The sequence below is a fragment of the Oncorhynchus clarkii genome, chromosome 2 (assembly GCF_045791955.1).
Source record: "Oncorhynchus clarkii lewisi isolate Uvic-CL-2024 chromosome 2, UVic_Ocla_1.0, whole genome shotgun sequence".
Lineage (NCBI taxonomy): Eukaryota > Metazoa > Chordata > Actinopteri > Salmoniformes > Salmonidae > Oncorhynchus > Oncorhynchus clarkii.
Window position 1 is genome coordinate 65884133 of NC_092148.1, and position 25218 is coordinate 65909350.

General features: G+C 45.7%; 1 protein-coding gene across 1 annotated transcript in view; it reads left to right on the forward strand.

Annotated features, from left to right (window-relative positions):
- The window catches only part of LOC139372011 (talin 2b), a 124941-nt gene that overhangs the window by 68031 nt on the left and 31692 nt on the right, over positions 1 to 25218 (forward strand). Inside the window, exons 44-55 of the mRNA XM_071111977.1 lie at positions 5848 to 6014; positions 6280 to 6463; positions 12131 to 12256; positions 12867 to 12983; positions 13612 to 13797; positions 14279 to 14386; positions 14503 to 14608; positions 16223 to 16347; positions 18557 to 18682; positions 18771 to 18833; positions 18976 to 19158; positions 19261 to 19386. Of these exons, the coding sequence (XP_070968078.1) occupies positions 5848 to 6014; positions 6280 to 6463; positions 12131 to 12256; positions 12867 to 12983; positions 13612 to 13797; positions 14279 to 14386; positions 14503 to 14608; positions 16223 to 16347; positions 18557 to 18682; positions 18771 to 18833; positions 18976 to 19158; positions 19261 to 19386 (1617 nt within the window). The remainder of the gene's footprint in view (positions 1 to 5847; positions 6015 to 6279; positions 6464 to 12130; positions 12257 to 12866; positions 12984 to 13611; positions 13798 to 14278; positions 14387 to 14502; positions 14609 to 16222; positions 16348 to 18556; positions 18683 to 18770; positions 18834 to 18975; positions 19159 to 19260; positions 19387 to 25218) is intronic.

Below are 25218 nucleotides of genomic sequence, written 5' to 3' on the forward strand. Positions count from 1 at the left end.
GTGCGGCAGTGGGGAGGGTGAAGGTTATCACAGTGTCTTCTGTTATATAGATGCATTTCAGAATTAACCTGGAAGAATCCATTGACGGGTTTAGGTAAACTTTCTGGGAGGTATGAGTATTTGTAGATGAAAATGCATAACTGGTGTAAATTGATGAAGAGTTTCTTCAACAGGCCAGGTAATTAGAAGAGGCAAATTTGATTTTATATGATGAGTCATTTGTGTAGGTTTTTTATTTTATTTTTACCTTTATTTAACTAGGCAAGTCAGTTAAGAACAAATTCTTATTTACAATGACGGCCTACCCCGGCCAAACCCGGACAATGCTGGGCCAATTGTGCGCTGCCCTATGGGACTCCCAATCACAGCCGGTTGTGATACAGCCTGGATTCGAACCAGGAACTGCAGTAACGCCTCTTGCACTGAGATGCAGTGCCTTAGACCACTGCGCCACTCAGGATCCTTAGGTAAAAGGCATACAGTATGTACTGGCCCAGACAATAGTACAGTAAATGAGATATGGGTAAATTAAGCTATAGGAAGCAAGCCTGATATTATCTGAACGCCAAAATATATATTTCAGTTGATTTGTTCTGCACCTTGGCTTTTGTTACTGCATTTGAACATGACTAGGCTTCGAGTAAGTTAGGATTTCTACTTTAAGTGAAAGAGAATGTAATTCCCATGAATGGAAGTTGCTTACTGTGTTCTGGGTATGATGCCGGTAGCAGAATCACTAAGGGGTTTTTGTGAAGAAAGAGTCCAGGTGTGAATGTCGTTTTGGTGTCAGGGGAATAGGTGAGAATCAGCTCCAAGGATAATGGATTGTTATAATAGAGCGTTCTCTACTGTGCCTGAAAAACCTTGTCCCCCTGAGCCCTATAGCTGGGGGAAGAACTGGGGGAGTGAGTAAAACTGTTATATTTGCTATGTGTTGTATTACATTAACAACTTGTGCTGTACAGTAGCCGTGAAGATGAATATCAACTCAGTGCTTCAGTTCATGTTCTCATGGTTACACTTCCTGTACATAGTGAAATTAGCCCAGTTAGTCCTTTCTGTGACCCTACCACTAGTAGAAGATATCGCTGGTTTTCAATGAGTCTGCATTAGAATATCTCTCTTCCCTCACCGCATGATTTCATTTAAGACTCATTTCAGACATGAATAATTTGTGGCCTCGTGCGTGTGGGGAGCTGAACCTTGAGGTGCCTCATTTGAATTTTACTCTCATGGTGTTTGGTTTGTGAGGGGCTGCAGACGTCTGTCTGTCTGTCTCTCTGTCTGGATTAGGAAGGATAGAGAGCACTGTGTGATACAGCGTCCAGAGTCATTAGTTTAATGTGTTTGTGCAGCAGTAGGCTCAGGGCTAATGCACGGTTCCCCCTCTCTCTCTCTCTCTCCTGCTGCTAGCTCCCTTCTCAGTCCAGCTCTCTCAGATTGCCTCACAGTCAGCCCTCCCATTACCTTGATTCACATCTTGATTTGAATGCAAATGGGAAGCTTTAATCAAATGACGATTTCATCAACACGTTATTTGGTATGGGGGATCATGTACTGTAAGCCTTGGATCCTGAATGGTGGTTGTTATTCACAGATAATATCAGATGATATGCTACAGCTCCTTTATTTTCTCATAACAACATAATTAGGTCAGAGTGAATGATTTGTTTATGATCATGCTGTGTTTGGATGCTTATTGATAAAGACCCAGAGGTGCTGCTGTTAATTCACACCACTCTCTCACTTCAGTATCTTGCCTGGTAATTTTCAGATACAATCTTTGCTCTTTTTGTTGGCAACTATGTGTGTGTTTTTCTATACCTGTTCGCTCGTCTCCCTGTAGGCTTTAAAGACGCACCCCACCACTTGGCTGCAACCCTTCTAATTTAGTGTACCCTTCACGCACATTCCATGTGGAATTCCAGGTCTCTGGCAGCATTTGAAACTACCAATCTGTGGTCAAGAACGCCAAGTTCATCTCAGCCTATGCTGAGAGAACACTGCTACTCCAGCAGCTCTTTGTTCATCTGACTACGTTTTTTCTCATAGTCTGAGAGCATCTGATCGTAGCAGTGGTGGCACAGGCCTACTCATTTCTCCTAAGTGGAGATTTTCTCTTTTCTCCCTCTCTCACTTGTCCATTCAATCTTAATATTATTGTCATCTATTGCCCACCAGGTGCCATTGGAGAGTTCCTCAATGAGCTTGACATCTTGATAAGCTCATTTCCTGATGATGGCTCACCGCTCTTCGTACTTGGCAACTTCAACCTCCCAACGTCTGCCTTCGATGGCCTCACTCTTTCCCAATCCCCTCCAACTCACAAGGAAATACGCTTGACCTCATCTTTACTACAGGCTGCTCGCCTTCTAATCTCACAGCAACCCCCCTCCAGATCTCTGATCGCTACTTTGTTTCCTTTTCTCCCTAATCTCCAGCCTAACCACTCAGCCCCTACCCAGATGGTCATGCACCATCGCAATATTCTCTCTCTCCTCTTCTATCCTATCATCTCTCCCTTCTGCTAAATCTATCTCTCTCCTGATTCTGCCTCTTCGGCCCTACTCTCCTCCCTTTCCGTATCCTATGACTCACACTGTTCCCTTTTCTCCCGGCCGGCTCGGCCGTTCCCTCCTGCCCCGTGGCTAAATTACTCATTGTGTGCTTACAGAACAGGCCTGCGGGCAGCTAAGCAAAAATGGAGGAAAACTAAACTTCCCGAAGAACCTATCATCCTTTCATTCCCTCCTCTCTACCTTCTCTTCCTCTGTGTCCACTGCTAAAGCTACTTTCTACCACTCTACATTTCAAGCTTCTTCTTTTAACCCTAGGCCACTCTTTTTCACCTTCTCCTCCCTCCTTAATACTCCACCCACTCCCACTCCCTTCTCCCTCTGCGGACGACTTTGTCAACCACTTTGAAAAGAAGGTTGAGGACATCTGCTCCTTATTCATTCAGCCTATTGAGTCCACTGGTCTCACTCACACAGAACTACCCTACGCCTTGACCTCTTTCTGCGCCCTCTAAATTACATCCTGCGACTAGTGAGGTCTGTCCACCCAACAACCTGCCCGCTTGACCCATCCTCATCCCCTCCTCCCTTCTCCAGACCATCTCTTTTCCCATTCCTTACTTCCCTCATCAACTCATCACTGACCACTGGCTGTGTCCCCTCTGACTTCAAAATAGCCCAAGTTGCTCCCCTGGTGCCCCAGGGTTTGATTCTAGGCACTCTCCTCTTCTCTCTATACACCAAGTCACCCGGGATTTGTCATATCCTCACATGGTCTCTCCTATCATTGCTGTGCAGATGACACTCAACTACTTTTCTCCCCCACCCTTTCTGACACCCAGATGACGACATGCATCTCTGCGTGCCTGGCAGATACAGTTGAAGTCAGAGGTTTACATACACCTAGGTTGGAGTCATTAAAACGTGTTTTTCAACCACTCCACAAATTTCTTGTTAACAAACTATAGTTTTGGCAAGTCAGTTAGTTAGATCTACTTTGTGCATGACGCAAGGATTTTTTCCAACAATTATTTACAGACAGATTATTTAATTTATAATTCACTGTGTCACAATTCCAGTGGGTCAGAAGATTACATACACTAAGTTGACTGTGCCTTTAAACATCTTAGAAAATTCCAGAAATGGCTTTAGAAGATTCTGATAGGCTAATTGACATAATTTGAGTCAATTGGAGGTGTACCTGTGGATGTATTTCAAGGCCTACCTTCAAACTCAGTGCCTCTTTGCTTGTCATCATGGGAAAATCAAAAGAAATCAGCCAAGACCTCAGAAAAGAAATTGCAGACCTCCACAAGTCTGGTCCATCTTTGGGAGCAATTTCCAAACACCTGAAGATACCACATTCATTTGTACAAACAACAGTACGCATGTATAAACACCATGGGACCACGCAGCCACATACAGCTCAGGAAGGAGACGCGTTCTGTCTGCAAGAGATGATTTGGTGCAAAAAGTGCAAATCAATCACAGAACAACAGCAAAGGACCTTGTGAAGATGCTGGAGGAAACCGGTACAAAAGTATCTATATCCACAGTAAAACGAGTCCTATATTGACATAACCTGAAAGGCCACTCAGCAAGGAAGAAGCCACTGCTCCAAAACCGCCATAAAAAGCCAGACTACGGTTTGCAACTGCACATGGGGAAAATATTGTACTTTTTGGAGAAATGTCCTCTGATCTGATGAAACAAAAATAGAACTGTTTGGCCATAATGACCATCGTTATGTTTGGAGGAAAAAGGGGGAGGCTTTCAAGCCGAAGAACACCATCCCAAACGTGAAGCACAGGGGTGGCAGCATCATGTTGTGGGGGTGCTTTTCTGCAGGAGGGACTGGTGCACATCACAAAATAGATGGCATCATGAGGTAGGAAAATTATGTGTATATATTGAAGCAACATCTCAAGACATCAGTCAGGAAGTTAATGCTTGTTTGCAAATGGGTCTTCCAAATGGACAATGACCCCAAGCATACTTCCAAAGTTGTGGCATTATTGCTTAAGGACAACAAAGTCAATGTATTGGAGTGGCCATCACAAACCCCTGACCTCAATCCTATAGAAAATGTGTGGGCAGAACTGAAAATAAATGTGTGCGAGCAAGGAGGCCTACAAACCTGACTCGGTTACACCGGCTCTGTCTAGAGCAATGGGCCAAAATTCACCCAACCTTTTGTGGGATGCTTGTGGAAGGCTACCTGAAATGTTTGACCCAAGGTAAACAATTTAAAGGCAATGCTACCAAATACTAATTGAGTGTATGTAAACGTCTGACCCACTGGGAATGTGATGAAAGAAATAAAAGCTGAAATATGTAATTCTCTCTACTTTTATTCTGACATTTCACATTCTGAAAATAGTGGTGATCCTAACTGACCTAAAACAGGGAATTTTTACTAGGATTAAATGTTAGGAATTGTGAAAAACTGAGTTCAAATGTATTTGACTAAGGTGTATGTAAACTTCCGACTTCAACTGTATCTCAACTTGGATATCGGCCAACCAACCCTAGCTCAACCTTGACAAGACAGAGCTGCTCTTCCTCCCGGGGAATACCTGCCCGCTCGAAGACCTCTCCATCATGGTTGACAATTTCAGTGTCGTCCTCCCAGAGTGCAAAGAAACTAGGCATGACCCTGAACAACACCCTGTCGTTCTCTGCAAATATCAAAGCAGTTTCGCTTCTGCAGGTTCATGATCTACAACATCAGTGGAGTACAACCCTACCTCACACAAATCCTAATCCAGAAACTTGTCAGTTCCCGTCTGGACTACTGCAACTCGCTGTTGGCTGGGCTCCCCGCTTGTGCCATCAAACCCCTGCAACTTATCCAGAACGCTGCAGCCCGCCTGGTTTTCAATCTTCTCAAGTTCTCCCATATCACCCGGCTCCTCCGAACACTCCACTGACTTCCAGTCAAAGCTTACTTCAAGCACAAGACCATGGTGCTTACCTACGGAGCAGCAAGAGGAACTGCCCCTTCCTCTATCAGGCTATGCTCAAACCCTACACCCAACCTGAGTACTCTGTTCTGCCACCTCTGGTCTTCTGGCCCTCCCACCCCTACGGGAGGACAGCAGAGTCCCTGCCCATCTTCCGAAAACATCTGATACCCTACCTCTTCAAACAGTATCTTAAATAATCCTCCTCATCTCGACACCCCCCCCCCCCCCCCCCCCCAAACCCTCCCCTCTCTTTCTAGCTCTGACTCTACTTCCGCTACTTTGAGGAAAATTGTTCTTTCTAAATTACTAAAAAGTCATCTTGTGTATGTTGCTTCCCATGTATGTCTGTTTGTCTGTCCATGCAGGTTGCCATGGTGCTGTCTGCACTGCAGGCAGGTAACAAAGGTACTCAGGCCTGCATCACAGCAGCTAGTGCTGTGTCTGGCATCATCGCGGACCTCGACACCACCATCATGTTCGCCTCGGCCGGAACACTCAACCCTGAGAACGAAGAGACCTTTGCTGACCACAGGTGAGACTAGAGCAGGTCACAGTAATGAGGTGAACACTATTCTGTTGAGGAGATTACCTTGGGCCAAACTCATTATGTCCACAGAAACCACAAGCCAAGTAGAGGTGAATGAAGGAATGAATAGAATGGATGGACTTTGACCTCATACAAGATGGCTTTCTTTTAAGGAAAGGGACTGTCTCTTCCCATGAACTGAGTATTCAATTCAATACATTTTTATTTATACCAATGGGTGTTTGACAAGCTGTTGTGTGGTGTCCCTCAGGGAGAGCATTCTGAAGACAGCCAAGGCTCTGGTGGAGGACACTAAGCTGCTGGTGTCTGGGGCAGCATCCAGTCAGGACAGACTGGCCCAGGCTGCCCAGTCCTCAGTCAAGACCATCACCATGCTCACTGACGTGGTCAAAATTGGAGCCACCAGCATGGGCTCTGACGACCCAGAGACTCAGGTAATACACTGACCGCACCCTGTTGTACTGAAATGACAACACATAATTGTAACGCTACAACAATCTTTCATTCAAAAACAACTTTTTTACCCCTGATAAATTTGTCGTATTTCTATGTCTACATATTTATATTACATACCTCTAAGTAGTCAAATCAAATCAAATCAAATGTATTTATATAGCCCTTCGTACATCAGCTGATATCTCAAAGTGCTGTACAGAAACCCAGCCTAAAACCACAAACAGCAAGCAATGCAAGTGTAGAAGCACGGTGGCTAGGAAAAACTCCCTAAAAAGGCCAAAACATAGGAAGAAACCTAGAGAGGAACCAGGCTATGTGGGGTGGTCAGTCCTCTTCTGGCTGTGCCGGGTGGAGATTATAACAGAACTTGGCCAAGATGTTCAAATGTTCATAAATGACCAGCATGGTCGAATAATAATAAGGCAGAACAGTTGAAACTGGAGCAGCAGCACGGCCAGGTGGACTGGGGACAGCAAGGAGTCATCATGTCAGGTAGTCCTGGGGCATGGTCCTAGGGCTCAGGTCCTCCGAGAGAGAGAAAAAGAAAGAGAGAAGGAGAGAATTAGAGAATGCACACTTAGATTCACACAGGACACCGAATAGGACAGGAGAAGTACTCCAGATATAACAAACTGACCCTAGCCCCCCGACACATAAACTACTACTGCAGCATAAATACTGAAGGCTGAGACAGGAGAGGTCAGGAGACACTGTGGCCCCATCCGAGGACACCCCCGGACAGGGCCAAACAGGAAGGATATAACCCCACCCACTTTGCCAAAGCACAGCCCCCACACCACTAGAGGGATATCTTCAACCACCAACTTACCATCCTGAGACAAGGCTGAGTATAGCCCACAAAGACCGCCACGGCACAACCCAAGGGGGGGGGGGCGCCAACCCAGACAGGATGACCACATCAGTGAATCAACCCACTCAGGTGACGCACCCCCTCCAGGGACGGCATGAGAGAGCCCCAGTAAGCCAGTGACTCAGCCCCTGTAATAGGGTTAGAGGCAGAGAATCCCAGTGGAAAGAGGGGAACCGGCCAGGCAGAGACAGCAAGGGCGGTTCGTTGCTCTAGAGCCTTTCTGTTCACCTTCCCACTCCTGGGCCAGACTACACTCAATCATATGACCCACTGAAGAGATGAGTCTTTAGTAAAGACTTAAAGGTTGAGACCGAGTTTGCGTCTCTGACATGGGGAGGCAGACCGTTCCATAAAAATGGAGCTCTATAGGAGAAAGCCCTGCCTCCAGCTGTTTGCTTAGAAATTCTAGGGACAATTAGGAGGCCTGCGTCTTGTGACCGTAGCGTACGTGTAGGTATGTACGGCAGGACCAAATCAGAGAGATAGGTAGGAGCAAGCCCATGTAATGCTTTGTAGGTTAGCAGTAAAACCTTGAAATCAGCCCTTGCTTTGACAGGAAGCCAGTGTAGAAATGCTAGCACTATAGTAATATGATCACATTTTTTGGTTCTAGTCAGGATTCTAGCAGCCGTATTTAGCACTAACTGAAGTTTATTTAGTGCTTTATCCGGGTAGCCGGAAAGTAGAGCATTGCAGTAGTCTAACCTAGAAGTGACAAAAGCATGGATTAATTTTTCTGCATCATTTTTGGAAGAAAGTTTCAGATTTTTGCAATGTTACGTAGATGGAAAAAAGCTGTCCTTGAAATGGTCTTGATATGTTCTTCAAAAGAGAGATCAGGGTCCAGAGTAACGCCGAGGTCCTTCACAGTTTTATTTGAGACGACTGTACAACCATTAAGATTAATTGTCAGATCCAACAGAAGATCTCTTTGTTTCTTGGGACCTAGAACAAGCATCTCTGTTTTGTCCGAGTTTAAAAGTAGAACGTTTGCAGCCATCCACTTCCTTATGTCTGAAACACATGCTTCTAGCAAGGGCAATTTTGGGGCGTCACCATGTTTCATTGAAATGTACAGCTGTGTGTCATCCGCATAGCAGTGAAAGTTAACATTATGTTTTCGAATAACATCCCCAAGAGGTAAAATATATAGTGAAAACAATAGTGGTCCTAAAACGGAACCTTGAGGAACACCGAAATTTACAGTTGATTTGTCAGAGGACAAACCATTCACAGAGACAAACTGATATCTTTCCGACAGATAAGATCTAAACCAGGCCAGAACTTGTCCGTGTAGACCAATTTGGGTTTCCGATCTCTCCAAAAGAATGTGGTGATCGATGGTATCAAAAGCAGCACTAAGGTCTAGGAGCACGAGGACAGATGCAGAGCCTTGGTCCGATGCCATTAAAATTTTATTTACCACCTTCACAAGTGCCGTCTCAGTGCAATGATGGGGTCTAAAACAAGACTGAAGCATTTCGTATACATTGTTTGTCTTCAGGAAGGCAGTGAGTTGCTGCGCAACAGCCTTTTCTAAAATTTTTGAGAGGAATGGAAGATTCGATATAGGCCGATAGTTTTTTATATTTTCTGGGTCAAGGTTTGGCTTTTTCAAGAGAGGCTTTATTACTGCCACTTTTAGTGAGTTTGGTACACATCCGGTGGATAGAGAGCCGTTTATTATGTTCAACATAGGAGGGCCAAGCACAGGAAGCAGCTCTTTCAGTAGTTTAGTTGGAATAGGGTCCAGTATGCAGCTTGAAGGTTTAGAGGCCATGATTATTTTCATCATTGTGTCAAGAGATATAGTACTAAAACACTTGAGCGTCTCTCTTGATCCCAGATCCTGGCAGAGTTGTGCAGACTCAGGACAACTGAGCTTTGAAGGAATACGCAGATTTAAAGAGGAGTCCGTAATTTGCTTTCTAATAATCATAATCTTTTCCTCAAAGAAGTTCATGAATTTATCACTGCTAAAGTGAAAGTCATCCTCTCTTGGGGAATGCTGCTTTTTAGTTAGCTTTGCGACAGTATCAAAAAGGAATTTCGGATTGTTCTTATTTTCCTCAATTAAGTTAGAAAAATAGGATGATCGAGCAGCAGTAAGGGCTCTTCGGTACTGCACGGTACTGTCTTTCCAAGCTAGTCGGAAGACTTCCAGTTTGGTGTGGCGCCATTTCCGTTCCAATTTTCTGGAAGCTTGCTTCAGAGCTCGGGTATTTTCTGTGTACCAGGGAGCTAGTTTCTTATGAGAAATGTTTTTAGTTTTTAGGGGTGCAACTGCATCTAGGGTATTGCGCAAGGTTAAATTGAGTTCCTCAGTTAGGTGGTTAACGGATTTTTGTCCTCTGGCGTCCTTGGGTAGACAGAGGGAATCTGGAAGGACATCAAGGAATCTTTGTGTTGCCTGTGAATTTATAGCACGACTTTTGATGTTCCTTGGTTGGGGTCTGAGCAGATTATTTGTTGCAATTGCAAACGTAATAAAATGGTGGTCCGATAGTCCAGGATTATGAGGAAAAACATTAAGAGCCACAACATTTATTCCATGGGACAAAACTAGGTCCAGCATATGACTGTGACAGTGAGTGGGTCCAGAGACATATTGGACAAAACCCACTGAGTCAATGATGGCCTTTTGGAATGGGTCTGTGGACTTTTCCATGTGAATATTAAAGTCACCAAAGATTAGAATATTATCTGCTATGACTACAAGGTCCGATAGGAATTCAGGGAACAGTGAGGAACGCTGTATATGGCCCAGGAGGCCTGTAAACAGTAGCTATAAAAAGTGATTGAGTAGGCTGCATAGATTTCATGACTAGAAGCTCAAAAGACGAAAACGTCTTTTTTTTTTTTTTTTTTGTAAATTGACATTTGCTATTGTAAATGTTAGCAACACCTCCGCCTTTGCGGAATGTACGGGGGATATGGTCACTAGTGTAGCCAGGAGGTGAGGCCTCATTTAACACAGTAAATTCATCAGGCTTAAGCCATGTTTCAGTCAGGCCAATCACATCAAGATTATGATCAGTGATTAGTTCATTGACTATAATTGCCTTTGAAGTAAGGGATCTAACATTAAGTAGCCCTATTTTGAGATGTGAGGTATCATGATCTCTTTCAATAATGACAGGAATGGAGGTGGTCTTTATCCTAGTGAGATTGCTAAGGCGAACACCGCCATGTTTAGTTTTGCCCAACCTAGGTCGAGGCACAGACACGGTCTCAATGGTGATAGCTGAGCTGACTACACTGACTGTGCTAGTGGCAGACTCCACTATGCTGGCAGGCTGGCTAACAGCCTGCTGCCTGGCCTGCACCCTATTTCATTGTGGAGCTAGAGGAGTTAGAGCCCTGTCTATGTTGGTAGATAAGATGAGAGCACCCCTCCAGCTAGGATGGAGTCCGTCACTCCTCAGCAGGTCAGGCTTGGTCCTGTTTGTGGGTGAGTCCCAGAAAGAGGGCCAATTATCTACAAATTCTATATTTTGGGAGGGGCAGAAAACAGTTTTCAACCAGCGATTGAGTTGTGAGACTCTGCTGTAGAGCTCATCACTCCCCCTAACTGGGAGGGGGCCAGAGACAATTACTCGATGCCGACACATCTTTCTAGCTGATTTGCACGCAGAAGCTATGTTGCGCTTGGTGATCTCTGACTGTTTCATCCTAACATCGTTGGTGCCGACGTGGATAACAATATCTCTATACTCTCTACACTCGCCAGTTTTAGCTTTAGCCAGCACCATCTTCAGATTAGCCTTAACGTCGGTAGCCCTGCCCCCTGGTAAACAGTGTATGATCGCTGGATGATTCATTTTAAGTCTAATACTGCGGGTAATGGAGTCGCCAATGACTAGAGTTTTCAATTTGTCAGAGCTAATGGTGGGAAGCTTCGGCATCTCAGACCCCGTAACGGGAGGAGTAGAGACCAGAGAAGACTCGGCCTCTGACTCCGACCCGCTGCTTAATGGGGAAAACCGGTTGAAAGTTTCTGTCGGCTGAATGAGCGACACCGGTTGAGCGTTCCTACAGCATTTCCTTCCAGAAACCGTGAGAAAGTTGTCCGGCTGCGGGGACTGTGCCAGGGGATTTATACTACTATCTGTACTTACTGGTGGCACAAACGCTGTTTCATCCTTTCCTACACTGAAATTACCCTTGCCTAACGATTGCGTCTGAAGCTGGGCTTGTAGCACAGTTATCCTCGCCGTAAGGCGAGTACAGCGACTGCAATTAGAAGGCATCATGTTAATGTTACTACTTAGCTTCGGCTGTTGGAGGTCCTGACAAATCGTGTCCAGATAAAGCGTCCGGAGTGAAAAAGTTGAGGAAAAAAAACAAAAATATAAACGGTAATTAAAAAGTAAAAACCGTAAAGTTGTCAGGTAGCAAAACAGGTTGGCAACAAAACGCACGAAAACAAGTCTGCAAGTTGTGACCGGAAATGACGTCCTATGCATTGATGACTTCGTCCAATAGTGATTTAACATGCCCATGTATTCTATAAAGGTTATCCTGATAGGCTTGTACTGTTCTGTTAGTCTGTTGTCATTCTGTTTAGCCATTCTGTAATCAGGCCTTTTGACACACAAATTTCCTCCCTGTGTATCTCTCCACTATATTCTATCAGAAGTAGCATTGCTCCAGGTAGAAGTGATAAGGCCAGGCTTTGTTAAATCCTTTACCTCAGGTAGGCCTGATAAACCTGTACTATGTCCATGGTGTTGTATTAATGTGGTCTCTCTCTCTCCCCCCTCCCTCCCCTAAGGTGGTCCTCATGAATGCGGTGAGAGACGTGGCCAAGGCTCTAGCTGAGCTCATCAGCGCCACCAAGTGTGCTTCAGGCAAGCCAGCTGATGACCCGTCCATGTATCAGCTGAAGAGTGCTGCCAAGGTACTGTAAGACATACACTGCTCTAACATAGAGAATATACCACGGAATGTTACACACTTTGGAGTGTCCATTTGTCTATTCAGCCACCCTTGTTTTACAGAAATGAAGCGTCAGTATAAGGAGATGCAGATCATATCTATACAAGGTGCTGTCTCTGTGTCATGGCAGTATGTTCTCCAAGAAACACAAATGGTGCTATTTCCAGAAGGATATGACAGTTCCATTGTGTGTGTGTGTGTGTGTGTGTGTGTGTGTGTGTGTGTGTGTGTGCCTATATCAGGGTGTGTGTGTGACTCATGCTTGTCACAGGGGGTGTGAACTCTGAGCAATCTGTGATCACCACTGTGACTAGGTCTAGAGGTTCCTTATGTCCCACACTCTGTGCAGAGAGAGAGCCACTGACTAGGGCTTTTACTGAAGCCCAGCCAAACCTTGCTTCAAGGGTTTTTCCTCCTGGTCTGAAATTTGTATAGTATTGTCCTTCTTTACTGTTGGCAGGCTGTCAACTGAGACCACATTCTGGTGCTAGGGGGAGACAACTCCACCTGCTGGCCTGTCTCTCTGTGTTCAGTAAGTGCCCTCCTCACATCTCTCTCTTTATATCTGACAGGTGATGGTTACTAACGTGACATCCCTGCTGAAGACTGTGAAGGCTGTGGAGGATGAGGCTACTCGCGGGACGAGGGCACTGGAGGCCACCATTGAGTGCATCAAACAGGAGTTGACAGTAAGACACCCTGAAGGTCTCCCCTTGCCACTCTGTACTAGGGATATATCATAAAGGAGACGCAGGCTGCCAGGCTGGTTAAAGACAGGGTGGTGTGCCGGTGTACTGAATGCTGTACCTAAGTGTTTTTACTCAACCTTAAACTCTCTGATATCAAGTCCATCTTTGCCCCTCCTCCACAAAGCCCTGCAGTCTTCTCATTGCTCTTATCAGGGATTGTGTTGCAGACACAGGGGGAAAGAGAGACAGAAATGTTAATCAGCTTGTTTTTCTAGTGATTTACTGCTAATCCTTATCAGTGTACCCTCAGGACCACAACAGGTGTTACCTAGGCTGCAGCGGCGAAATCCAAATCAAACACAGCCCACTTAGCTCATAATTACAGTGGCATCAGTAACACTAGGACATTTGTCCACCTCACTTGTTTACTTTAACAGTGGGCGTGAGCCCGGGGTGACTGTTGACAGTTCAAGACTAACAATGATAAAGGCCAGGAGCATTTTCTGGTCAGGTCATATGGTCAAAAAAACTCCTGTCCATAGTAATGATGCACCAACCTGTGAATGAAAGTAGGTCAACCAAAGTGGCTGTCAGTGTAGTCACAGTGACTCATGCTGTGTGTGCACAGGTGTTCCAGTCCAAGGACGTCCCCGAAAAGTCGACCACGCCGGAAGAGTTCATCCGCATGACAAAGGGCATCACCACGGCAACGGCCAAGGCTGTGGCAGCAGGAAACTCTGCCCAGCAGGAGCACGTCATTGCCACGGCCAACCTGAGCCGCAAAGCCATCTCTGATATGCTGACCACCTGCAAGGTGATAATCCATCCAGCTCTGCCAACTCCGGCCTCACATCCTCTCACTGACACCACATCACTCCCATACTGCCGCTTTGCCAGGGAAAACATGAAAGCAGGGCAGCAGGGACTAGTTTAGATGTCTGGTGTGACTCTCACTGTTCAATGTCACTCAGTCTGGAATGTTAGTCATGAAGTGCTTCAGGCGCATCACAAAAGTGGGCTTACAGCAGTGAACTGACTGGGGAAAAGGAGGAAAAGGCTTATGGCGATCTTAACGAAATTACTTTTGCTGCCACACCTATCACTGCTGTAGCAATGCAGTAGCGATATTAAGGCTGTAGTTCTATACAGGAGAGCCTAGTGGTCTTCAGCATACCTTTTTAGACAACTTTTTATATTACTTTGACTTGATAGTCAATATCATTAGGCAGAGAACCTTATTTTCTGAAAATATATAAATATCCAGTCCGTTGTTGTGTTGTCTCGCTCTCCTCTAGCAAGCGGCCTGTCATCCAGAGGTGAGTGAGGAGGTGAGGAATAAGGCCCTGCTCTACGGGTCAGAGTGTACCACTGGATACATCCACCTGCTGGAGCAAGTACTGCTGGTGAGATGGAGAATACAGTACATTACACAGACAACACCTACCTTCTGTTAGCTCGGCCTGATAACATGTGGCTCCATGATTTGTTGTGTGCCTGTCTGTCTGTTTTGTCTGTCCAGGTGCTCCAGAAGCCCACAGCGGACCAGAGGCAGCAGCTGGCGGTACACTCCAAGTGCGTGGCGGGGTGTGTGACAGAGCTCATCCAGACGGCTGAGGCCATGAAGGGTGAGGCTGCCACACACACATTCACCTAGAGAAGCATAGTTAGACCAGACTACAGCATATTGCAGAGACCCAGTATATCATTCTGACAATTTATTCAAACAGTAGCACACAATGTAAATTAGTTTAGGGATGTTTTCTTCCCAGGGCGTATAATGGCTTTGTGTGAGTAGAATATTCACAATAATGAAAATACCAAAACCACCCCATTTATCCACAGGTTATGTAGACAGATAATACAGAACATTCGCTGTAGAGTGGGCCTAACATCCTGAGTCATTGCAATGTAAATTGTCAACATATTAGTTCAGTAGGTTGGCTATCACATGTATGTATACCAGGAATGTTTCCTCCAGAAGCCCTGCTGCCTGCCGTCCATATCTCTGACAGGACTAATATATTGTGTTTGGGTGAGAATTGGATCCCAGCATACAGCCAACGACCCACTGGGGCTATCCATTCACATGTCTAATGTCTCTTGTTTTCCCTCTCTCTTTCATGCCTCAGATGGAGGTAAAGGAGAGATGGTGGTGTTTGGTTCCTGCCGATCACCGTTCACTCAGGCATATAGGGGAGCTAGAGGGGAGGGGGATTGGGGGGAGAGGGGAGGGATACTGAACAAATTTCCCCAGGGTTCAACATAATCTGGAAAAACATCATTCCATCTGCTTTTCCAAGCTGTTCCCAAACAGTCCTGTTTTATGGCCACTTTAAAACCTATAAAGAGTGACAATGATCCATCGAAAGTACACTTCTTCAAACTCTTATTTAACCTTATTTAACATTGAGGCATTATAATCACTATCAATTGATCAATCAAATGTATTTATAAAGCCCTTTTTACATCAGCAATTGTCACAAAGTGCAATATAGATACCCAGCTTAAAACCCCAAAGAGCACGCAATGCAGATGTAGAGGCACAGTGGCTAGGAAAAACTCCCCAGAAAGGCATGAACCTACAGTAGGATGAATCCTAGCGAGGAACAAGGCTCTGAGAGGTGGCCAGTCTTCTTCTGGCTGTGCCGGGTGGAGATTATAAGAGTACATGGCCATTAAGGCCGTATCATTCTTCAAGAAGCTCAAACATTCTTAGATGACCAGCAGGGTCAAATAATAATCACAGTAGTTATAGAGGGTGCAACAGGTCAGCACCACAGGAGTAAATATCAGTTGGCTTTCCATAGCCGAGCATTCAGAGGTCAAGACAGTAGGTTTGGGAGGGGCAGACAGACCCTGGCCCCCCGGCACATAGCTAGACTATTGCAGCATAAATACTGGAGACTAAGACGTGGGGTCGGGGGACACTGTTGCCCAGTCTATCGACAGAACTCGGCAGAGTGGAAAACCTGCATGGTAGATCTGCTTGGCATTGTATGTTCAGAGGTATAATTCTTGTTATCATTGCATGTGTGGAGTTGTGTTTGTGTGTTCTAAATTGACTGGTGACTTGTGTTATGTGTGGTGGCATTTTTATAGAAAGGGCATAAGTGAAGTGGCATTGTCTGAACTGGTGATCTGCCTTGGTGGTGTATGCTTTGGTTATATTTGTGTCTGTGTTAAGAGTTGTAGGATTACTATGTTGTGTTGGGATTATACCTCTCGGTGGTGTGGTTTAGGGTCAGAATGGGTGGACCCTGAGGACCCCACTGTCATCGCTGAGACTGAGCTGCTGGGAGCGGCAGCCTCCATCGAAGCCGCAGCCAAGAAACTGGAGCAGCTGAAACCCAGAGCCAAGCCCAAGGTAGGCCTACCAGTCCCCTTCTCAACCACCTCCGACCCCTCTCTCCACACCTCCCAGAACAGACCTCCACCACAGAACACACCTGTCTACTAACCTATCTACTCACTCATCAGGATAGCTACCTGGGCCAAAGATAACAGAAGTTCACATTGACTTTGAAGTACATTGAAGTACAGTAATCTGTTAGTCTCAGAGCTGCTTTTAGAGGTTGTGATATGTTGGCAGGGAATAGGAGTATTGTGTGAACTGTAGCCTACCGCTAAAACGATGCTGACTCAAGACAGCCTACTTGTGTGTTCTGTGAGCTCGCAGAATGTTGATATATTTACGTCTGTTAGAAGGTTTGGTTTGGGGAGCAATCTGGTGTTTTTAGAGAGAATCCGTAGAGCCGTCTTGCCAGGAGACAATTACATTACTGGGACCTGAAGCTTATGTTGGAATGAGTTCACATTTGTGATGATCTGTCTGAAGCCTATTGAAGGAAGGTCATCCTCCTTGTTGAACCCATTTCATTTGTTTTATTGCAGCATTCTTTTATTTTTACACTAAAATGAGAGGGGCCTTTCTCAGCCCAAGGTATTCTTCCACTTCATGGAGTGATATTAAACAAACCAATGTAACATCTCTGAAAGGAAAAAGTTGTCTGTGAAAACTATGAACACCTTTGTGAGCTTTGTCTGTCTGAAATTGAAGTACAAAAGTTACACAGCTAGTATGAAAGGTTTAGGGTGTGTGTGTGTGTGTGTGTGTGTGTGCGCGCGCACCGTACCGTACCGTACCGGTACAGCTGTAGATTGGACCTCAGATCCTCCCAATACTCTTCCTTCTCTCCCTGTAGTGCTCTTCAGTGGACTTGTTTTGTGTCTTTGGTTGATCAGATCTGGTCCCTCTTTCCAGCTCTCTAGTGCACAACTAAACATGGCTGGAGAACCTTCTGTTTTCATTAGAAACTTCCTGATGGCCTTCCGGTTCAGATTTCAGCAGGGCCCAGTGTTTATAAGATGGAGGTGTAGGGTGGTTGGCTTCTTTAGGATGGCAGTGTCTGTCTGCCCTCTAGTGATCTGTTAAAAATGGTGCATACTTTCTGCTTCCACAAGGCAGAGAGAGGCGGGACAAAGATTTTGAGATCTTTTTTTCTATTATGAAACAATCATTCTTACCAGCTACAGTATACTATACTATGTGTACTACTATATCATGCAAGGTGTAGATTTACTTAGACCTCAAAATATCAGGCCCACAGTACACCGTGTGAAAGGGACACCATATAAAACATCTAAACCATGATGAGGTACTGTCTTACTGATTATCTACAACCCCTGCTGTTCACCTTCTGCTCCCTCCTTTCATCCTTCCCTCTCTGTGCCCCTTCTCCCCTCCCCAGCATGCTTCACTCTCCCTCCATTCTCTTGAGTTGTAGACCTGGAAGCCTTCTCTGCAGGCCTCTGTCTGATATGTTTGATATATTAGGTTGTTATTCAGTCCAACTATATATCAAACATATTCCTACAGTGTCCCGCCCTGTCTCCAGCCACGTGTCCCTTGTGTGTTGGTTCTGCTGGCATGATCTATGGTCACTGACTGGTGTAGTCTACTGAGACAGGAATGACACATTATTTGTAATTCCAACGTAATTCATTATCCTTTTAGAATGGGTGTTTCTCTACTGTATGAATCTTGCAAAGTGTTTGGCTTGGATTTTCCAAGAGCAAACAGTATTTGAAGATCTGTTGGAAGGATTCCCCATTATGAAATGTGTTGGTGGATGTGATTGGCCGGTTACTCAACATAGCACCATAAAACAACCAATGGAGTTTGTTGTTTTGTCTTATTTCCGCAAGATGTCGCCCTAAGTGCATTTCCATTGTTAAATGTGTGGTTTTGCCATAGAGATAGAGAGAGAACTCATATTTGTATTTGTGCCATTATAGCGTCTGTGACAGCATGGGCATTTCCATTCTGAAATAGTCAATTTTCTTCTTTACTATTGGCTGATCCCTCCTGATGACCTGGTCTGGCCCAGACCTAGTTCACTGTTTTTAATCTGGTATTGTGATCAGGGTCACCAGGAGGGATCAACCAATGAAGTTGGAAGTCCCACCGAGTTGACTACATTAAAATGGTGGAAGCCCTCAAGAGCGCTGCCCATACTAACACAGCCTTTTGGCCACTAGAGGCTACTATCATTCTCTATGGGTTTTGCTTTCAGCAAGCAGATGAGACTCTGGACTTTGAGGAGCAGATCCTGGAGGCAGCTAAATCCATTGCTGCAGCCACCAGTGCCCTGGTGAAGTCTGCTTCTGTAGCCCAGAGAGAGTTGGTGGCACAGGGCAAGGTCAGCTACAACTGTTTTAGAATAATCAGTGTCTGAATGTAACCTCAGCAAAAAAACAGTACTGTATCTCTCTCACTCTACTCTCCAGGTAGGATCCATTCTTGCAAATGCTGTGGATGATGGCCAGTGGTCTCAGGGTCTCGTATCTGCTGTGAGTTCCCATCATTGTTTATATTTTTATGTACTATTATGACTAAACTTTACTGTGAAACTGTGCATGGGGAATCAACCTCATATCTACTGAGTTGTCTGTCTGAGGCAGTACCCTAATGTATGGTTGCTGTTCCCTGTAGGCTCGGATGGTGGCGGCAGCTACTAGTAACCTGTGTGAGGCGGCCAATGCCTCTGTGCAGGGCCACTCCAGTGAGGAGAAGCTCATCTCTTCAGCCAAGCAGGTGGCAGCCTCAACAGCTCAGCTCCTAGTGGCCTGTAAGGTCAAAGCTCAACCGGACTCCGAGGCCATGAGGAGACTGCAGGTATAATCCTACTAAACACAACCCACTGGGTTCCACTGCTATCTCTCTGACTTCACCTCTACACACTAAGATGGCATTAACCGCAGGGTTTGTCTCCATAAGGCTGCTGGGAACGCGGTCAAGCGGGCATCAGACAACCTGGTGAAGGCGGCTCAGAAAGCTGCCTTTGATAAAGCTGATGACCACAGTGTGGTGGTCAAGACCAAGTTCGTGGGTGGCATTGCTCAGGTGAGATTTCAGTTTAGATTCGAAATGTTACTTTGTGCATTTTCCACCTCTACCTCCTCAACTGTTCCCAGCTTTAACGTTGCTTTCACATCCAAACATTTTCCTCTCTAAATGGTTCTGAAATTGAGGTAGGCCACTACAGTGGCTGAATCACACATCAGCTGCATTTCAAATCTGTGGTTGAGCAGGCATCTGCAGCTCCCTCAAGATCAAGTCACAAAGAGTTCTTCTGCCCCAGAAGACTACTTATCCACTCCCTTTTCATCCATGACCAAATGTAGAGTAATTGAAGAGTGAATGTCTACCCCGTGTGTGTGGTGTGTGTGTGTGTGTGTGTGTGTGTGTGTGTGTGTGTGTGTGTGTGTGTGTGTGTGTGTGTGTGTGTGTGTGTGTGTGTGTGTGTGTGTGTGTGTGTGTGTGTGTGTGTGTGTGTGTGTGTGTGTGTGAGAGACACTGAAGTGTGAGAGACACTGAAGTGTGAGAGACACTGAAGTGTGAGAGACACTGAAGTGTGAGAGACACTGAAGTGTGAGAGACACTGAAGTGTGAGAGACACTGAAGTGTGTGTGACACTGAAGTGTGTGTGTGTGTGTGACACTGAAGTGTGTGTGTGTGTGTGTGTGTGACTCTGAAGTGAGTGTGTGTGTGTGTGTGACTCTGAAGTGAGTGTGTGTGTGTGTGTGACACTGAAGTGTGTGTGTGTGTGACACTGAAGTGTGTGTGTGTGTGTGTGTGTGTGTGACACTGAAGTGTGTGTGTGTGTGTGTGACACTGAAGTGTGTGTGTGTGTGTGAGACACTGAAGTGTGTGTGTGTGTGTGTGTGCGTGACACTGAAGTGTGTGTGTGTGTGTGTGACACTGAAGTGTGTGTGTGTGTGTGTGTGTGTGTGTGACACTGAAGTGTGTGTGTGTGTGTGTGTGTGTGTGTAACACTGAAGTGTGTGTGTGTGTGTGTGTGTGTAACACGGAAGTGTGTGTGTGTGTGTGTGTGTGTGTAACACGGAAGTGTGTGTGTGTGTGTGTGTGTGTGTAACACGGAAGTGTGTGTGTGTGTGTGTGTGTGTGTGTAACACGGAAGTGTGTGTGTGTGTGTGTGTAACACGGAAGTGTGTGTGTGTGTGTGTGTAACACGGAAGTGTGTGTGTGTGTGTGTGTAACACGGAAGTGTGTGTGTGTGTAACACGGAAGTGTGTGTGTGTGTAACACGGAAGTGTGTGTGTGTAACACGGAAGTGTGTGTGTGTGTAACACGGAAGTGTGTGTGTGTGTGTGTGTGTGTGTGTGTGTGTGTAACACTGAAGTGTGTGTGTGTGTAACACTGAAGTGTGTGTGTGTGTAACACTGAAGTGTGTGTGTGTGTAACACTGAAGTGTGTGTGTGTGTGTGTAACACTGAAGTGTGTGTGTGTGTGTGTGTAACACTGAAGTGTGTGTGTGTGTGTGTAACAATGAAGAGGATGTGTGTGTAACACTGAAGTGTGTGTGTGTAACACTGAAGTGTGTGTGTGTGTGTGTGTGTGTGTATGTAACAATGAAGAGGGTGTGTGTGTAACACTGAAGTGTGTGTGTGTAACACGGAAGTGTGTGTGTGTGTGTAACACGGAAGTGTGTGTGTGTGTGTAACACGGAAGTGTGTGTGTGTGTGTGTGTGTGTGTAACACGGAAGTGTGGGTGTGTGTGTGTGTAACACGGAAGTGTGTGTGTGTGTGTGTGTGTGTAACACGGAAGTGTGGGTGTGTGTAACACGGAAGTGTGGGTGTGTGTAACACGGAAGTGTGTGTAACACGGAAGTGTGTGTGTGTGTGTGTGTGTGTGTGTGTAACACGGAAGTGTGTGTGTGTGTGTGTGTAACACGGAAGTGTGTGCGTGTGTGTAACACGGAAGTGTGTGTGTGTGTGTGTGTGTGTGTGTGTGTGTGTGTGTAACACGGAAGTGTGGGTGTGTGTAACACGGAAATTTGTGTGTGTGTGTAACACGGAAATTTGTGTGTGTGTGTAACACGGAAATTTGTGTGTGTGTGTAACACGGAAGTGTGTGTGTGTAACACGGAAGTGTGTGTAACACGGAAGTGTGTGTGTGTGTGTGTAACACGGAAGTGTGTGCGTGTGTGTAACACGGAAGTGTGTGTGTGTGTGTGTGTGTGTGTAGCACGGAAGTGTGTGTGTGTGTAACACGGAAGTGTGTGTGTGTAACACGGAAGTGTGTGTGTGTGTGTGTGTAACACGGAAGTTTGTGTGTGTGTAACACGGAAGTGTGTGTGTGTGTGTGTGTAACACGGAAGTGTATGTGTGTGTGTGTAACACGGAAGTGTGTGTGTGTGTGTGTGTGTGTGTGTGTAACACGGAAGTGTGTGTGTGTGTGTGTAACACTGAAGTGTGTGTGTGTGTGTGTGTGTAACACGGAAGTGTGTGTGTGTGTGTGTGTGTAGCACTGAAGTGTGTTTGTGTGTGTGTGTGTGTGTGTGTGTAGCACTGAAGTGTGTGTGTGTGTGTGTGTAGCACTGAAGTGTGTGTGTGTGTAACACTGAAGTGTGTGTGTGTAACACTAAAGTGTGTGTGTGTGTGTGTGTAACACTGAAGTGTGTTTGTGTGTAACGCTGAAGTGTGTGTGTGTGTGTAGCACTGAAGTGTGTGTGTGTAGCACTGAAGTGTGTGTGTTTGTAGCACTGAAGTGTGTGTGTTTGTAGCACGGAAGTGTGTGTGTGTGTGTAACACGGAAGTGTGTGTGTGTGTGTAACACGGAAGTGTGTGTGTGTAACACGGAAGTGTGTGTGTGTGTGTGTGTGTAACACGGAAGTTTGTGTGTGTGTGTGTGTAACACAGAAGTGTGTGTGTGTGTGTGTGTGTAACACGGAAGTGTGTGTGTGTGTGTGTGTAACACGGAAGTGTGTGTGTGTGTGTGTGTGTGTAACACGGAAGTTTGTGTGTGTGTGTGTGTGTGTAACACGGAAGTGTGTGTGTGTGTGTGTGTGTAACACGGAAGTGTGTGTGTGTAACACGGAAGTGTGTGTGTGTAACACGGAAGTGTGTGTGTGTAACACGGAAGTGTGTGTGTGTGTGTGTAACACTGAAGTGTGTGTGTGTGTGTAACACGGAAGTGTGTGTGTGTGTGTGTGTGTGTGTGTGTGTTTCACTGAAGTGTGTGTGTGTGTGTGTTTGTGTGTGTGTGTGTGTGTGTGTGTGTAGCACTGAAGTGTGTGTGTGTGTGTGTGTAGCACTGAAGTGTGTGTGTGTGTGTGTAACACTGAAGTGTGTGTGTAACACTAAAGTGTGTGTGTGTGTGTGTAACACTGAAGTGTGTTTGTGTGTAACGCTGAAGTGTGTGTGTGTGTGTAGCACTGAAGTGTGTGTGTGTAGCACTGAAGTGTGTGTGTTTGTAGCACTGAAGTGTGTGTGTTTGTAGCACTGAAGTGTGAGTGTGTGTAGCACTGAAGTGTGTGTGTGTAACACTGAAGTGTGTGTGTGTGTGTAACACTGAAGTGTGTGTGTGTGTGTAACACTGAAGTGTGTGTGTGTGTGTGTGTGTCACACTGAAGTGTGTGTGTGTGTGTGTGTGTGTGTGTGTAAGTAACACGGAAGTGTGTGTGTGTAAGTAACACGGAAGTGTGTGTGTGTAAGTAACACGGAAGTGTGTGTGTGTGTGTAACACGGAAGTGTGTGTGTGTGTGTAACACGGAAGTGTGTGTGTGTGTGTAACACGGAAGTGTGTGTGTGTGTGTAACACGGAAGTGTGTGTGTGTGTGTAACACGGAAGTGTGTGTGTGTGTGTAACACGGAAGTGTGTGTGTGTGTAACACGGAAGTGTGTGTGTGTGTGTGTGTGTGTGTGTAACACGGAAGTGTGTGTGTGTGTGTGTGAGACACTGAAGTGTGTGTGTGTGTGTGTGTGTGACACTGAAGTGTGTGTGTGTGTGTGACACTGAAGTGTGTGTGTGTTTGTGTGACACGGAAGTGTGTGTGTGTGTGTAACACGGAAGTGTTTGTTTGTGTGTGTGTAACACGGAAGTGTGTGTGTGTGTGTAACACGGAAGTGTGTGTGTGTGTGTAACACGGAAGTGTGTGTGTGTGTAACACGGAAGTGTGTGTGTGTGTGTGTGTGTGTGTGTGTAACACTGAAGTGTGTGTGTGTGTGTAACACTGAAGTGTGTGTGTGTGTGTAACACTGAAGTGTGTGTGTGTGTAACACTGAAGTGTGTGTGTGTGTGTAACACTGAAGTGTGTGTGTGTGTGTGTGTGTGTGTGTGTGTGTGTGTTTCACTGAAGTGTGTGTGTGTGTTTGTGTGTGTGTGTGTGTAGCACTGAAGTGTGTGTGTGTGTGTGTGTGTAGCACTGAAGTGTGTGTGTGTGTGTGTGTAACACTGAAGTGTGTGTGTGTGTGTAGCACTGAAGTGTGTGTGTGTGTGTGTGTGTAGCACTGAAGTGTGTGTGTGTGTGTGTGTAGCACTGAAGTGTGTGTGTGTGTGTGTGTGTAGCACTGAAGTGTGTGTGTGTGTGTGTAAGTAACACGGAAGTGTGTGTGTGTGTGTAACACTGAAGTGTGTTTGTGTGTAACGCTGAAGTGTGTGTGTGTGTGTGTAGCACTGAAGTGTGTGTGTTTGTAGCACTGAAGTGTGTGTGTTTGTAGCACTGAAGCGTGAGTGTGTGTAGCACTGAAGTGTGTGTGTGTAACACTGAAGTGTGTGTGTGTGTGTAACACTGAAGTGTGTGTGTGTGTGTGTGTAACACTGAAGTGTGTGTGTGTGTGTGTGTGTGTGTGTGTGTGTGTGTGTGTAAGTAACACGGAAGTGTGTGTGTGTGTAAGTAACACGGAAGTGTGTGTGTGTGTAACACGGAAGTGTGTGTGTGTGTGTAACACGGAAGTGTGTGTGTGTGTGTAACACGGAAGTGTGTGTGTGTGTGTAACACGGAAGTGTGTGTGTGTGTAACACGGAAGTGTGTGTGTGTGTGTGTGTGTGTGTAACACGGAAGTGTGTGTGTGTGTGTGTAACACGGAAGTGTGTGTGTGTGTGTGTGTAACACGGATGTGTGTGTGTGTGTGTGTAACACGGATGTGTGTGTGTGTGTGTGTAACACTGAAGTGTGTGTGTGTGTGTGTAACACTGAAGTGTGTGTGTGTGTGTGTAACACGGAAGTGTGTGTGTGTGTGTGTGTGTGTAACACGGAAGTGGGTGTGTGTGTAACACGGAAGTGTGTGTGTGTGTGTGTGTGTGTGTGTAACACGGAAGTGTGTGTGTGTGTGTGTGTAACACGGAAGTGTGTGTGTGTGTGTAACACTGAAGTGTGTGTGTGTGTGTGTGTAACACTGAAGTGTGTGTGTGTGTGTGTGTGTAACACGGAAGTGTGTGTGTGTGTGTGTGTGTAGCACTGAAGTGTGTGTGTGTGTGTGTTTGTGTGTGTGTGTGTGTGTGTGTGTGTGTGTGTGTAACACGGAAGTGTGTGTGTGTGTGTGTGTAACACGGAAGTGTGTGTGTGTGTGTGTGTGTGTGTAACACGGAAGTGTGTGTGTGTGTGTGTGTGTAACACGGAAGTGTGTGTGTGTAACACGGAAGTGTGTGTGTGTAACACGGAAGTGTGTGTGTGTAATACTGAAGTGTGTGTGTGTGTGTGTAACACTGAAGTGTGTGTGTGTGTGTGTGTAACACGGAAGTGTGTGTGTGTGTGTGTGTGTGTGTGTGTTTCACTGAAGTGTGTGTGTGTTTGTGTGTGTGTGTGTGTAGCACTGAAGTGTGTGTGTGTGTGTGTGTAGCACTGAAGTGTGTGTGTGTGTGTGTAACACTGAAGTGTGTGTGTAACACTAAAGTGTGTGTGTGTGTGTGTAACACTGAAGTGTGTTTGT